The sequence below is a fragment of the Pogona vitticeps genome, chromosome 4 (assembly GCF_051106095.1).
Source record: "Pogona vitticeps strain Pit_001003342236 chromosome 4, PviZW2.1, whole genome shotgun sequence".
Classification (NCBI taxonomy): Eukaryota; Metazoa; Chordata; class Lepidosauria; order Squamata; family Agamidae; genus Pogona; species Pogona vitticeps.
In genome coordinates this window covers 221,293,788-221,308,074 of record NC_135786.1, presented here as the reverse complement: position 1 = coordinate 221,308,074, position 14,287 = coordinate 221,293,788, and the positions used below count along the sequence as shown (strand labels likewise).

The window sequence follows — 14,287 nt, the reverse complement described above, 5'->3', positions numbered from 1 at the left end:
GTTATTGACCCTGAAACTAAAATACCAGAGATTGGTTTTACAGCATTTATCGATGTATGCATGAGATTAAAGGGAAATGTCATAGACATATTAATAGTCTATTTTATAAGCCATATATTTGCATAACAACAAGACTTAGGTGAGCAATGCTGTCCTGGTTATTAAATGCTGTTTGTTCAAATTCTCTATCACAATTCAATGCTTGAAATGATGTCAGAGATTAAACAAAGCAGATCTATTGTCTATTATCTACTGTATTTTCTGCCTTATAACATGGACAGAATATTTATGAATGTAAGTGGAAACAAAAGGTTCAGGCAAATCAGAGGATTTGCAGAAACATGCACAGATTTTGATAATCTGTAAGAAAACATTTTATAAGATTATATTTGCATTTATTTATACGACCTATTATACTGTTCATTTTATCCAGCGACGAAAGTGTTGTGGAATAAGTAAGAACATGGCGATGAAATTTTCTCAAACCAATGAAAAACTTCCTTGTACAAAGATTTATTAGTTAGCAGGCTTGGTTAGGGAGATGTTATTGCTTAAGGTAAGTTCCAGCTAGCATTTCACTCTCTTCTTACATTTTGCAGCTTCAGTATAGAACCAAACTATGACTTCCTCTATATTTATGATGGGCCGGACAGCAATAGCCCACTCATTGGGAGCTTTCAAGATAGCAAGCTACCAGAGAGGATAGAAAGTAGTTCAAACTCGATGCACTTGGCTTTTCGAAGTGATGGATCCGTTAGTTTCACCGGTTTTCACTTGGAATACAAAGGTAAATTGATGTAACTATGTTGTACACTTTACTTGCTTTAGACATGATTCTGTAGTGGTGTCCCCATCATATCAACTTAAGAAGGTATCTGCAGAGTGTTAAGGTTTTCATCCATTTTTTTTTTCATTCAGTGTATCCTACTCTAAGCCATAATTTGTCCATAGTCTCTAATTGAAAATGATTGTTTGTCGCCTACCGTATAGAAGCTTGAAGGTCTACTGTTGGCCATCCATTCCCAAAATAAAGAGACGGACACAGGTATTGGATTTAACTAGAGCCACTTTATTAACTATAAATTTATTACCCTCAACATGCAGAGGGGCCGAATGTATTTCAGATTCCTGGGGCAGGCTTCCAGGGTACCTCTTACCCCTTTCCTGACCCGTAAACGATGAAGTCCCATGCCCCAGTCTGAGCAGTCTCCGGACAGCTCATATCCAGCCAGCTAAAATTGAGAATCCCTTGCCAGCTGCCAGCCATCCAGACCTTCTTACCATTGACAGCCAGTGGCCAGATCAGGCCCTATAGACACTCCTCATCACGGCAAGCAAATCTCAGAATCCAGGTGGCCACGATGCTGTGCACAAAGTTCCCTGTGTGTGTACCCTGTGTGTGTATAGGGAACTCACCATAGCTGACTTCACATTCTGCACTACTGCCAAGTGATGTATTTAAAGTGGCTCCACCCATTCAATCTGCCCAACATATCCCGTGGGTAACCAGTATGGGATAGACAAAAGTTCACCTGCATACCTACTAAATGCTTGTCTGGTAATGCAGGCCAAAAATTCCCATCCAGCCCCAAAGCAACCCCATAAGCCAAACTGGACCCAGGACAGGCAAATGGGTTGTTATTTACAAACCGAGGACTGACTGGGGGCAGATGAGCCCAAAATGAGGCTCAGCTAGACCCGCCTCTAGCCAGCTGCATGTGAGATGCCAATAGACATCTCTACCTGCTTTTCTCTCCACGGGAAGGGAAGGCAGAGATTCCCTGCTGGTGCAGGGGCTCACACTGCAGAGAGAGTGCAGTCTTTGTATTTTAAAAAGTTGTTTGCTTAATCCTAGTAATGGACTGGGGTCTCACATGTTTGAATGACCTTTCATACCAATCATCCTTACTAAATAAGAAGAAGTAATCCAAAAGTGTGAAGTGCCGTAGGTTAGTCCCAAGTCGACATCTCCTCAGCAACGTGCTAAAGATATTTTTGGTGCCTTGGAATTAAATGGAGATGCATTCAGTGTGTGTGACCTGACAGTATACATAAGTAGAGTGTAGCCCATAAGGAACGTGTGACTGCAAAGGCTGCGTTTGTTCCCTCTGACACTTCCCTATCACCATGCTGAAAAGAAATCTGTCCCCTTTTAACAATGAAAAAAATGTTGTAATTTAAATTAAAAATAAGCACAGAAAATTATTGGGAAAAAAATGAAGTAAAAATTACCAGTTTCCCCCCCCCAAAAAAATTATAAAAATGTAATTTACCCTAACAAATATCAATAAAATAGCTCCACAAATTTGATGTGAAGGCTACATCTTACACTCAAAGTCCCTTCCCCAGAATTACTTCATTATACTGCTTCCAGTTTGGGAAACAACACGTCTGAGCTGTACCTAGCATTTTCGCTGCCCTATTGGATTATAGCATGTGATTCTGGTATTCCCAGGGAAAAGACAAAGGAATTGGGAATACTGGCTGAGTCTTAGCACGTGATGGTGGCCATATTGCTTCTACACTGAGCCTGCCTGTTTTGTGGTCCCTTCTGTACCTGAGTTCGGACCCTCCTAGCAGCAAATCACGATGGACAATTGCATATCTTTTCAGCAAAAAGAATTGTGCCCTTTACATTCCAGTGAACTGGGTCAAAGTAGGTGTCTTCCCACCCGATTTATGGGTCCGAATATAATACAGCCGTGGTTCCCAGAAAACTTCACCACTAATGGGTTTCTGGAAGTTCCAATTCAAGAGTATCTGGGTTACCCAAGATTGGGATTGTGGTGCTGGAGGAGACTCTTGAGAATCCCCTGGACTGCAAGGAGAACAAACCTATCAGTTCTAAAGGAAATCAACCCTGAGTGCTCACTGGAAGGACAGATCCTGAAGCTGAGGCTCCAGTACTTTGGCCATCTCATGAGAAGAAAAGAGTCCTTGGAAAAAACCTTGATGTTAGGAAGGTGTGAAGGCAAGAGGAGAAGGGGACGACCGAGGATGAGATGGCTGGACAGTGTCTGCGAAGCAACCAACATGAACCTGACACAACTCCGGGAGGCAGTAGAAGACAGAAGGGCCTGGCGTGCTCTGGTCCATGGGGTCACAAAGAGTCGGACACGACTAAACGACTAAACACACACAAGATTGGGAACCACTGCAATAGAGAGAATGGGAAAGGAAACTTTATCCCTCTCATCCCACTTTTTAAACATTGAAACCAGATTTCCAAATGTTTTTCTACCCCGAGTGAAAAAGAAATAAGGTACTTTTGTTTGGAAGGCAGTGTAAAATGATTGTGTGATTTGAATTGGACAACCAGCATGGGTGGAAAAGACTTCAACACTGTCCGCTGTTCTGATAAGATTTAGAGCTCTTTACAATTGAATTTCATTAAAAGGGAGAGAACTCTTTGGAAAACCCTAACTACGCATTATGTAAAGTTGCATTGTGTCCTTTATAGCAAAGGGGTCATCAATTTTCTTTAAACTCATATGGGAGGAATAATGTAAGAAAAGGGCATAATAATATAAAATCATCATGATAGAGAGAGAGAAATCGTCGTAACAAAAGTACATTTTCCCCCAATTGCAGCCAAACTACGTGAGTCCTGCTTTGATCCTGGGAATATAATGAATGGCACCAGGCTTGGAATGGATTATAAATTAGGGTCAACAGTCACATACTACTGCGATGCTGGTTATGTCCTTCAAGGGTATTCTACACTCACTTGTATTATGGGAGATGATGGAAGACCAGGATGGAACAGAGTTTTACCAAGCTGCCATGGTAAGTCTGGTGTGTTTATGTGCATGAAAGATATATATGCATTCTGATTTACATGGGGGATGGAGGGGGGAAGAATACAATGTTATATTTAAACAAAAAAGACTTGTGCATTGAAGGATCTTCCTAGTATTCTTTTTCTCCTTTGCTGCAGGGAAAAACATGTTGTTAGTATGTATTTCCATCCAGCCATTCCTGCTCTGTGTAAAGATATACCTCCTCAAAATCAAGAAGGAGAAGAAGAGGGGGAGGGGGTAAAATAAATGCAGGTTCTACATGGAAAAGCTGTATGGAAATGGGACTGCTATAGCTTCTAGAGAATAAAGTTATTATTATTATTATTTATTGGACTTATATACCGTCCCATAGCGCTACAAGCACTCTCCGGGCGGTTTACAATTTAATTATACAGGCTACACATTGCCCCCCCCCCCAGCAAGCTGGGTACTCATTTTACCGACCTCGGAAGGATGGAAGGCTGAGTCAACCTTGAGCCGGCTACCTGGGATTTGAATCCCAGGTCGTGAGCACAGTTTTAGCTGCAATACAGCGTTTTAACCACTGCGCCACGAGGCTCATTGTGGAATGCGCTTTTTCAATATATTTCTTTTTTCTTGCAATACATATTGCTACTAATTGAGTACATGTAATCATCATCATCATCATCATCATCATCATCTTGGAACTGCAGAACTGGAAGGGACCCAACAGATCATTGAGTCCAGCCCTCTGGCTCTGCAGCCAAAGACCTACACCACTGAGCTGTGCAGCAGTTGGAGGGTTTCAATCTGTGCTTTTCTAGTAGTGCTGTTTCAAATCCCTACCCACCATTTTATCAATTCTTCACCACCCTGCAAAAGTCACCATTTTTTTGTTTCTCTGTTTTTTTTCTGTTCAAACGTTTGCACAAAGAATGGAGAATTTTGGAGAAAGTTCTCCTCAGGGAGATAAGAAATGCTCACTAAATCATTTGTACTTGTCAGTTTAAGCTTGTGCTACCCACGTGACTTTGCCCAAACTCCAAGAGGCAGTGGAAGACAGGAGGGCCTGCCATGTTCTGGTCCATGGGGTCACAAAGAGTCGGACACGACTTAACGACTTAACAACAAAATGACTAGATGAGACATCTAGATGAGCCTTGCAACTCCTTGCCTCCAGGCAAGAGTAAAGCTAGAAGCACTATTTATTTTTGTCAGTTTCTTTATAATTTGTGCAAACTGATTCTGCACAGAAGTAGGACTCTCTGCATGATCAAAATCACAACATTCTAGTGAACTGGAATTTTGTCCATATATTTCATGGATGAGATATATGGACAAAATTCAAGTTAAAAAAATGAAATGCAGGAGATAGGTGAAGTTGACCATTTCCTAATATTTTTATCCCAGTTTTAGTCACTATTGTTTATATTTCTATTTTAAGCTAATGATCCTGGTGGAATACCATGATCTAAACCAATGTCACCATAAAACCTTTTTTTCGTGGATTTCCACAAGCAACTCAACTTCTTACAGGTCCGTTCTATTGTAAACTCAGCACAGCCTCTCATAACTATAGTATTCTGCATTAAGAATGTGTTTTTCACATAGTAGAAGGGCCTAAATAAGTCAGCAGGTAAGAATATGCAATGTATAAGAAGAATTTAAAAATAAATCTTACTTTTTGGATCAGTGGTGATTTTAAAAAGGATGGTGGCATGTAGGTCTGGGCAAATTAGGGATGTAAAATAAGTCTGATTGGTATACATTCTTATTGGAAATATTAGTTTTGAACATTGTAAGACTTTTAATTGAGTGGAATGTCTCTTGCAAAGCTTGCTGCGTATGTTTTCACGAAGGCTTTCATGGCCGGGATCTGATGGTTGTTGTGGGTCTTTCAAGCTCTTTGGCCGTGTTCTGAAGGTTGTTCTTCCTAATGTTTCGCCAGTGTCTGTGGCCGGCATCTTCAGTGAAGATGCTAGCCATAGAGACTGGTGAAACGTTAGGAAAGAGCCTGAAACCGGCAAAAGAGCCCGAAAAACCCACAAAAACCACTTGCTATGTATGTTGGGGGGGAGGGGAGGAAGCCATACAGTATGTTGAAAAACTGCACAATTACAAATGAAAAGTGCACCTTGAAAAAGGTGCACAAGAATAGAAAAGGTGTTCAAACTTAGGAAAAAAGTATACAGACTTGCATACCTTTTAAAAAATGAACTAAACTGTATGCATACATTTACATGGATGGAAAAGACTCATGGTATCCAGTATGAACGAGAATAAGAGTTCTGGTGGAACTCTGGGACAGTCGTCATGATACGGACCTGTTTTCATGACCCTAGCCAGTGTTCTTCATTCGCATATTTTTATGCAAATGTACCTAACCAGCCCTCTATTAAATAACTGAAACATTGCGCCTATTATTTTTATATCCTCTCAAAATTTCATTTTACATTGTGAATGCTGTCTTTTTAAAAAATTAAGCTAATGAAAGATGGAAGGAACTCTATATACTTTAACACTTTTTTTCAGTGCATCCCTGTGTTAGGTATTAGTTGCTTCTGGCTAATATCCTTACTTCAAATGTCCTTGAAGCCACTCTAATAAATGTGGGATGTGAACCAAGTCCACAATCTAATATGAGTGAATGCAGAGATTAACCAGTCTAATACACTAAACCATTTGGCATTTGATGAGAGCTGTTAAAAGCAGAATGTAATTAAGGTGTGCAGATTAAACTTTACATATGACAAAAGATAGCAGGTAATGATTTTTGTCAACTTCAGCAAATGTGCTTCCTTCCCGTAGTATTACATAAGATTTACTTTTCATGTAACTACTATCTGTTGTTTACAAGTTAGCACCTCATTTCTCAGTATAGTGGAAAATTCCATTTCATGGTGAGAAAAAATTCTGATTGTAATTGTAATCATATTTAAATCTAAGAGGAAGAAGAAAAACTTTGTACGTTTCTTTTGGAAACTTATTCTAGGGTTTTTTGTTTTTTTGATTTTTTTGAGTGGGCTTAAGAAGAATTACTTATGCTCTCTCTCTCTCTCTATACACACACACACACACACACACACACACACACACACACACACACACACACACACACACATACAGTGGTGCCTCGCTTAGTGACGTTAATCCGTTCCAGGAAAAAGTCTCTAAGGGATTTCGTCGCTAAGCAATTTTAAAAAGGCCATAGAAACGCGTTAAAATGTGTTTAATGCGCTCCTATGGACTTAAAAGCTGACCTTATGCGAAGACCCTCCATAGGGGCGGCCATTTTTGGTGCCTCTAAAGCGAGGCAAAACAGCGGTCGCCATTTTGTTTTTCCGGCGGCCATTTTGGAACCACCGATCAGCTGGCCGAAAATGGGGACTTTGCGACGATCGCTTCCGCGCAATCATCGCAAAGCGAATTTTCCCCATAGGGGCCATCGCAAAGCGATCGCTTTTGCAATCGCAAAAACAACGTCACAAAGCGACTTTGCCATAAAACGGAGTGATAGCTAAGCGAGGCACCACTGTATCTATCTATCTGTCTATCTATCTATCTATCTGTCTGTCTGTCTGTCTGTCTGTCTGTCTGTCTGTGTGTGTGTGTGTGTGTGTGTGTGTGTGTGTGTGTGTGTGTGTGTGTATGTATGTATGTATGTATGTATGTATGTATGTATGTATGTATGTATATAAAGATATATATAAAGAGATATTGAGATATATATATATCTCAAAGGAGTGACAGACAATTTATTATACACTTTATCAAAAAGGCATGCAAAATGTAAATAAAAGGTGCTCCACACAAGCTTCATAAAGGATATATATTTGGAGTATTCTTATTCTTCCCAAGGCTATGGTCTCACTATGGTCTCAGGGAGAAAACCTAAAACAAAAAATGAAGTCAAAACCAGACTATGACAGGGTTTAGAACTACTGGCCTGAGGCAAAATCCAGCCATTCAGAGTCCAGCTTCAGCCCCCTGTGGTCCTCCATGTGACCATGTTCCCTTTCGATGACACCATTGCTTGGATTTTTATGCATCTTTAAAAAAAATCCCCAAATGCTGAAATTAATTACTGTAATTAAGAGTGTTGATCTCAAATAACCTGAAATGTGCTAGCATTATTTCTCTTCCCCCCCCCCAAAAAAATCTGTCTTAACCCTGCACTGGAATCAATCCAACAAACACCTATCTGAAATTGATATGTTTGAAACAAATATCAGAAGGACCACAGTTGGCCACCACATTGAATTATTTCCAGCCATCTCTCAAATGTCATGATTGATCATTATGCTAGTCTATGGAGTGGTATTTCATTTCCAGAAGTTTCTGGTTGAGATGAATGCCAATTTCGTATTTGGACCATGGGGCCCTTGAATACATACCATTGAGGGTATACAGTTCCTTCAATGGCATCTTGAAAACTATGTTCACAGTGTTGCTAGGTGACCAGGCATGTGTTGCAGTAGCACATTATTTGAGCGACATCTTTAGGTCATCAGAAAATGTTATACAATTTGGGTTGTGAGATTATTAAGACTGGTAGAATTTTCTTGTCATAGTTTGATTTAACATAAGATTATATAGAATAGCCATTATGCTAAAATAGTTCTGAGCTCAATTTTACTTGAAATTGATACTTACGATGAGACAGAGTCTCCAGATAATGTAACTAAATCTTTAATAAAGCTCAGCGTTATTGCAGATTCCATATGTAATTTGACACACAGGATCTGCTCAGGAAATAAAACATCATTTGCAAATAAAATTCTCATTTGAGAATTAACCCATACATAGCAATAATATCTGTCTTCAGTCACATTCTCATTTTGCATTCTCAACTAAACCAGAACTTTTCATTTAGTGGCTATAATCCAGTTGCTTCCTAAAATAAATTGAATTAGATTAGACCCATTGAATTAGTGAGGATTTCTTGAGTCAACACCTCTGTAGATTTTAATGTTTCAAATGGGTCTACTCTTCTTGTGATTTCCTTTAGTGTAGTAAGCCACAGCTAGGATACTTCACTTTCAGAAGTTTCTGGTTGAGATTGATTTACTACATCCATTTAAGTCTGACTTCAGTGCTAGCTGTACAACAATCTACAGCGGGTAGTAGATGGGAAATGTGAACTTGTTATTTTAACTGGAAGTTTTCATAGTTTTTTGTATCATTGACCATGATATTTGATCCCATGAAGCCATTAGGAGAGGTTGTCTGGAGTTTTAGTGTTCAGTGTCACCAGCATGCAGATGGTATCCATTTCTGCCTCTCGATTCCATCTAATTCTGAGGAAACTTTATAAATTGTACATCAGTGTCTAGTGTTAGTAATGGACTGGATAAGGGTGAATAAACTGAAACGTAATCCAGACAAGACAGAGATGGTCAATCCAAAGGCAGTTCAGGGAATAGGGTTTCAGCTTGTGCTGGATGGGGTTACATTCCCTCTGAAAACACAGGTGTGTGGCTTGTGGGTGCTCCTGGCTAGCCACATCTTTGCTCTCCTTCTGCAAGCAGACAAAGACCTTTCTCTTCAGGCACGCTTTCCCTTAGTGACTGGCTACCTGAGATGGGTTTTTTAATAGATTGCTATGCCTTACTGCTTTGAATATGTTTTTGGTGTTGCTTTTATTTACCATTTTTATTTCTTTTATCCTATCTTCCAGACTTAAAAGATCTCTGGGGGTGGGGGAAATCAAAAGCCTGTGTTTGTCACAGCTGGAATTTATCCCTTTCCCTAAGGGAAAGGCAGTTATCCCTGCCTTTGAAGAAAACTGTTACATTGGAAAATTAAGTTTGGCAATAACTAACTACCTTCAGAATGGTAACTAATTACTTTAAATAGTAATGATCCAGATTCTACTGAACAAAGTGTCAGTGAATCAACATTAGTTTGCATCTAGCATGAATGCCTGCTGAATGGTTTTTACTGCCAAAAATAAAAAATAAAACCAATAAACAAAGAGTAATGAAGCCAGAATAGGATCCATATAGGACATTTTCCATAAGGGAGAGACTAGAACTGAAAAGATGCTATCTCTCATATTTGATCATTACACGTTTGAAAGCAGCTACTAGTCATTAGTGGAACACAATTTGGTCTCTAAATATTTCGTAACAATGATATGGCTGAAGCGCACATGCTGAATAGCTCAGTGGTTTAAACATGGGAGTTCAATTCCCCACTGTGTCTTTTTGACAGAGAGTAGATTTGATAATCTATAGGGTCCCTTCTAGCTCTGATGTTCTAAAATTATAAGGAATTGGGCATGTTTAGCCTTGAGAAAAGAAGACAGAGGAGTGATATGATAATACTTTTCAAAGATCTGAAAGGCTGTCATACAGAGGAGGGGCATGATCTATTCTCAATCATTCCAGAGTGCAGGATACACAACAATGGGCTCAGGTTAAAGGAAGCCAGATTTCTGTTGAATATCAGGAAAAACTTCCTAACTGTTACAGCAGTAAGACAGTGGAACCAGTAACCTTGAGAGGTGATGAGCAGAGATGAGGACGACTCAGGCATGGCATGTAAAAAGGGAGACTAGCTGGCCTTTGCAAAGATGGTGGCTGTGGCTTCATTTAGGTTAGGGAAGCTTAAACTGCCATCTTTGCAAAGATCTGTCTGGATTTCTTTAGCCTGCCTTAAGGGAATCTAAGTTGCCCTTTGCAATGATGGCAGCTACACCTTCCCTACCCTAAATGAAGCCACAGCCACCATTTTTGCAAAGGACAGCCAGTCTCCCTTTTTACACACTGTGGCTATGGAGGCCAGATGGAGACCTCAGCAGCAGCAGTGGCAATTACGGTAAGGGGGTGTCGGTGGGGGTGGGGAGCTAAGGTAGGGAGAGGAAGGGGTGGGGTTAGGCTGTGGGGGTGGGTAGCTGCCTATCAGCCCATTGATCAGCTGATCGGTGGCCGGTAGGCAGAATGGTTTTTGTTTTGTTTTTTAATTTTTATGAAGGACGAATAAAAATGGGAAAATGTTTGTCAATCCATATTCATTGGGATTTAAAATTTGACGAATATGGATCAACGAATATTTCCGTCGAAAAAGCCGGTCCCTTTTTATATTCGTCCCCCTCTCTAGTGGTGATTGCTCCAATCCTGGAGGCATTCAAAAGAAAAGACAACCACGTAGCAAATATGCTTTGATTTGTATTCCTGCATTGAGAAGGGAGTTGGACTTGATGGCCTTATAGACTCCTTCCAACTTCACTGTTCTGTGATTCTATAGCCTTATGAGTTCAACTTCCAATATTAAAAGTCATGCTAAGAAAGCCATTTCTCACTGTATAGCCTGCCCTGTGGCAGTACAACAGCCATATACTTTTATTTATCCATATTTTCCCCCAATAACTGGAAAAGTTGTAAGAAAAATATAAAATTGTGTTATCTGGTACATTTTTCTTTCAGTTTATTTTCAGTGTATGTAAGATATACTTGCCCATTTCATTTTTTATGTTGTATTATTAAAATATATTCCATTTTTATTTCTTAGCACCTTGTGGAAGTCGTTCTACTGGTTCGGAAGGCACAGTTTTATCCCCAAACTACCCCAAAAACTATAGCATAGGACACAACTGTATTTACTCCATTGCAGTTCCCAAGGAATTTGGTGAGTACTATCTGCTTTATTTATTATTATTTTAATAACGTTATAATTAATGGCACCACAAGGGTTTTTTTTGGACTTTCTACTTATTTTCATGTGAAACCTGTATGATGCATTTCAATGTAACTAAATATTACCATAGCTGGCTCCAATTTGAACACCAGATAGTCATTCTTACGTGGTTTTATACCCTAATGTAACTGCATTTAGGAACAATGTGGATTTTGTCGTTATTTTATCAAATATTTTCTTAAATCTTTTGAAGACTGCATGTATAACTTATAACAGGTGTTTTGACTTCCTAAACTTGAAAGTACATGTCATGCAGGAATTCTGTGTTAACATGAGAAATAATTGTTGGGTTGTGGTAAAGATGCAGACAAAAAGCAGACACTTGTAGTTTGCGTTGTACAGAAATGACAGATCAATGGGTAAGGATAAGTTAATATTTACCAGGCCTAAAATGCAACTACCTTTTCTACTGCCCTGTGGTCTTTATTTAAAACTTAATCTCTAACTACATTAAGATTTGTTTCCTGTAGACTCCAGTCACCTGGTAAGACTGTTGTCTGCACATATTCAACCTCCCTGTATGAGTGCTTCCAGGAACCTGCTTTCTTTTCTATGTTGCTGGCTCCTGTATTTAAGGACCTGTCCATAGCAATAAAGGCATATGACACTGACCATGCAGACTAGACAAGATACCATTACATGATATTAAGTGTTCATTCAGTCTTGCTCCAAGATGTCCTAACATTGATATTCTTACAATGTAAAATGATGCCGTCTTTTTATGTTCCAAGAATATCAAAGTTAGAAGAAGATTCATCTTGGAGCTAGACTGAATGAACACTTAATATACTGTAATACTGTCTTGTCTTGTTAGGATACAATGGCTTATGCCAATCACAGGATCACATTGAATCAGAGAAAGTAGAATTAATTGACTCTTAGACGAACATCTGAGGGACGTGGTGGCGCTGCGGGCTAAACCGCAGAAGCCTGTGCTGCAGAGTCAGAAGACCAGCAGTCGTAAGATCGAATCCACGCAACGGAGTGAGTGCCCATCGCTTCTTCCAGCTCCTGCCAACCTAGCAGTTCGAAAGCATGTAAAAATGCGAGTAGATTAATAGGGACCACCTCGGTGGGAAGGTAGCAGTGTTCCGTGTCTAAGTCGCACTGGCCATGTGACCACGGAAGATTGTCTTCGGACAAACGCTAGCTCTATGGCTTGGAAACGAGGATGAGCACCGCCCCCTAGAGTCGAACACAACTTGACAAAAATTGTCAAGGGGAACCTTTACCTTTAGACGAACATGAACTATCTTTTGAATGGCGGCAGGTTATATAAAAGAACGACTAGATAGTTATTTGTCCTAATATGTGTGCCATGTTTTTACAGTTCATTTTGATAGTTATTCTATTGATTACATGATATTAGCACTAATTTACATGTACATCTGATCTTTTTGGCATGAGTGTGCAAAATATTTGTTTAGCCAGCTGGTCTTGTGCTTTTTTCCCCCCACTTTTTTTGGTGATGGAATTCTAGTGACATTATTTTCTCTTGTGCGATCTTCCATATTGGCCCTGTAGAGCTACTGTCGGGCACGTCCAGATAACACTGCTGGTAATGCACTGAGATGGGGCATGGTCTGGGAGTGAACGCTAGTCCTTTTGCCTACCTTCTGCTCACACTGATGAGGACAATAACTGCAATGCAATTTTAAAATTGCATTTCTAAAAATATTTTTCTCCTAGTTTAGTGCCGCAGCTATTGTGTTGAACTGATAGAGCATGACTTAAAATGCTTATGACATCTTGACAGTTTAGCACTGTATCACTTGCCGAACAATGGGAGTGAAAGGATTGAAATGTTCGTGAAAGTTGAGTAGGTAAGAGGGTGGCAGAAATGGCAGAGAAGTATAAGGAAGAAGGGAAGCTGTGTGATGTGTGCGTAGTTGAAATGTAGCTTCCTGGGATAATTAAACATTTCTTTGTGAATGACAACAGCAACATAAATGCCAGGGTGAGGTATAGAGAAATGTGGGGCAATTTTTTTGGGTCATATCTGTAAAGGTCAAAAGTATGACTCTCAAACAAAGCCTCAGAGCACTATAAAACTAAATAACACCCCTTAGTAGCTTAAGTCTGTGTTGGTCCATAACAGTTGAATGTTTATCCCCAAAAGAGTGAAATAATCATATGACCAGATAATATGGCAATCATATCAAAGTTCATCTGGGTATCAAAGTATAGGTTATTTACTTGTTTTTGCCTGGAGCACCAGAAATGTAGCTTCTAAACTCGCTCCATCTCTTTTAGAAGATGACAATAAATCATTGTTTTCACTCTTGAAGTAAACAGAAGAAAAGGAATCCAGGCAATATCAGGTTGTCTAATTCTACAAGCTTTATTCACCCACATTGCTCCTATATATAACAATCCAGAAGTTATTGAGAATATGTATCTTTCTGAGAAGTCAAATATATGTGACATCTAAATATGATTCTTACAGCTGTGAGCAAAACTGTAAGCAGAAATGTTTAAATATACATATATGAAGACTGAAAGATTATAGGCAAATACTTAAAAAAGAGAAATATATTTCCGTTATAAGCTTTTAGATAAAAAAAGTTACAGACAAGAACTTAAATCTTATCTCAGTCCAAAATTACAATAGCTTATAGCCTTGCAGAGTGTGTCTTGTAAAAAAGTAAAACTCAATAAAAGTAGAAGTATATTTCCTAGCTTTTTAGCATATTTGAACACATATACAGTGGTGCCTTGCTAGATAGTTACCCCACATGACAGTTTTTTCACTAGACATTGACTTTTTGTGATCGCTATAGCGATTCGCAAAACAGTGATTCCTATGGGGGAATTTTGCTGGACAATGT

At 39.4% G+C, this 14,287-nt stretch overlaps 1 protein-coding gene across 6 annotated transcripts in view; it reads left to right on the top strand.

Annotated features, from left to right (window-relative positions):
• Positions 1 to 14,287, top strand: part of CSMD3 (CUB and Sushi multiple domains 3) — a 700,243-nt gene that overhangs the window by 512,970 nt on the left and 172,986 nt on the right. For all 6 annotated transcript variants that reach the window (XR_013544184.1, XM_072999268.2, XM_072999267.2 and 3 more), the window contains 3 exons: positions 600 to 787; positions 3,592 to 3,786; positions 11,274 to 11,390. Coding sequence is in view for 5 of the 6 variants with exons in the window: in XM_072999268.2 (XP_072855369.2) it covers positions 600 to 787; positions 3,592 to 3,786; positions 11,274 to 11,390 (500 nt within the window). In the remaining variant the exon portion in view is untranslated. The remainder of the gene's footprint in view (positions 1 to 599; positions 788 to 3,591; positions 3,787 to 11,273; positions 11,391 to 14,287) is intronic.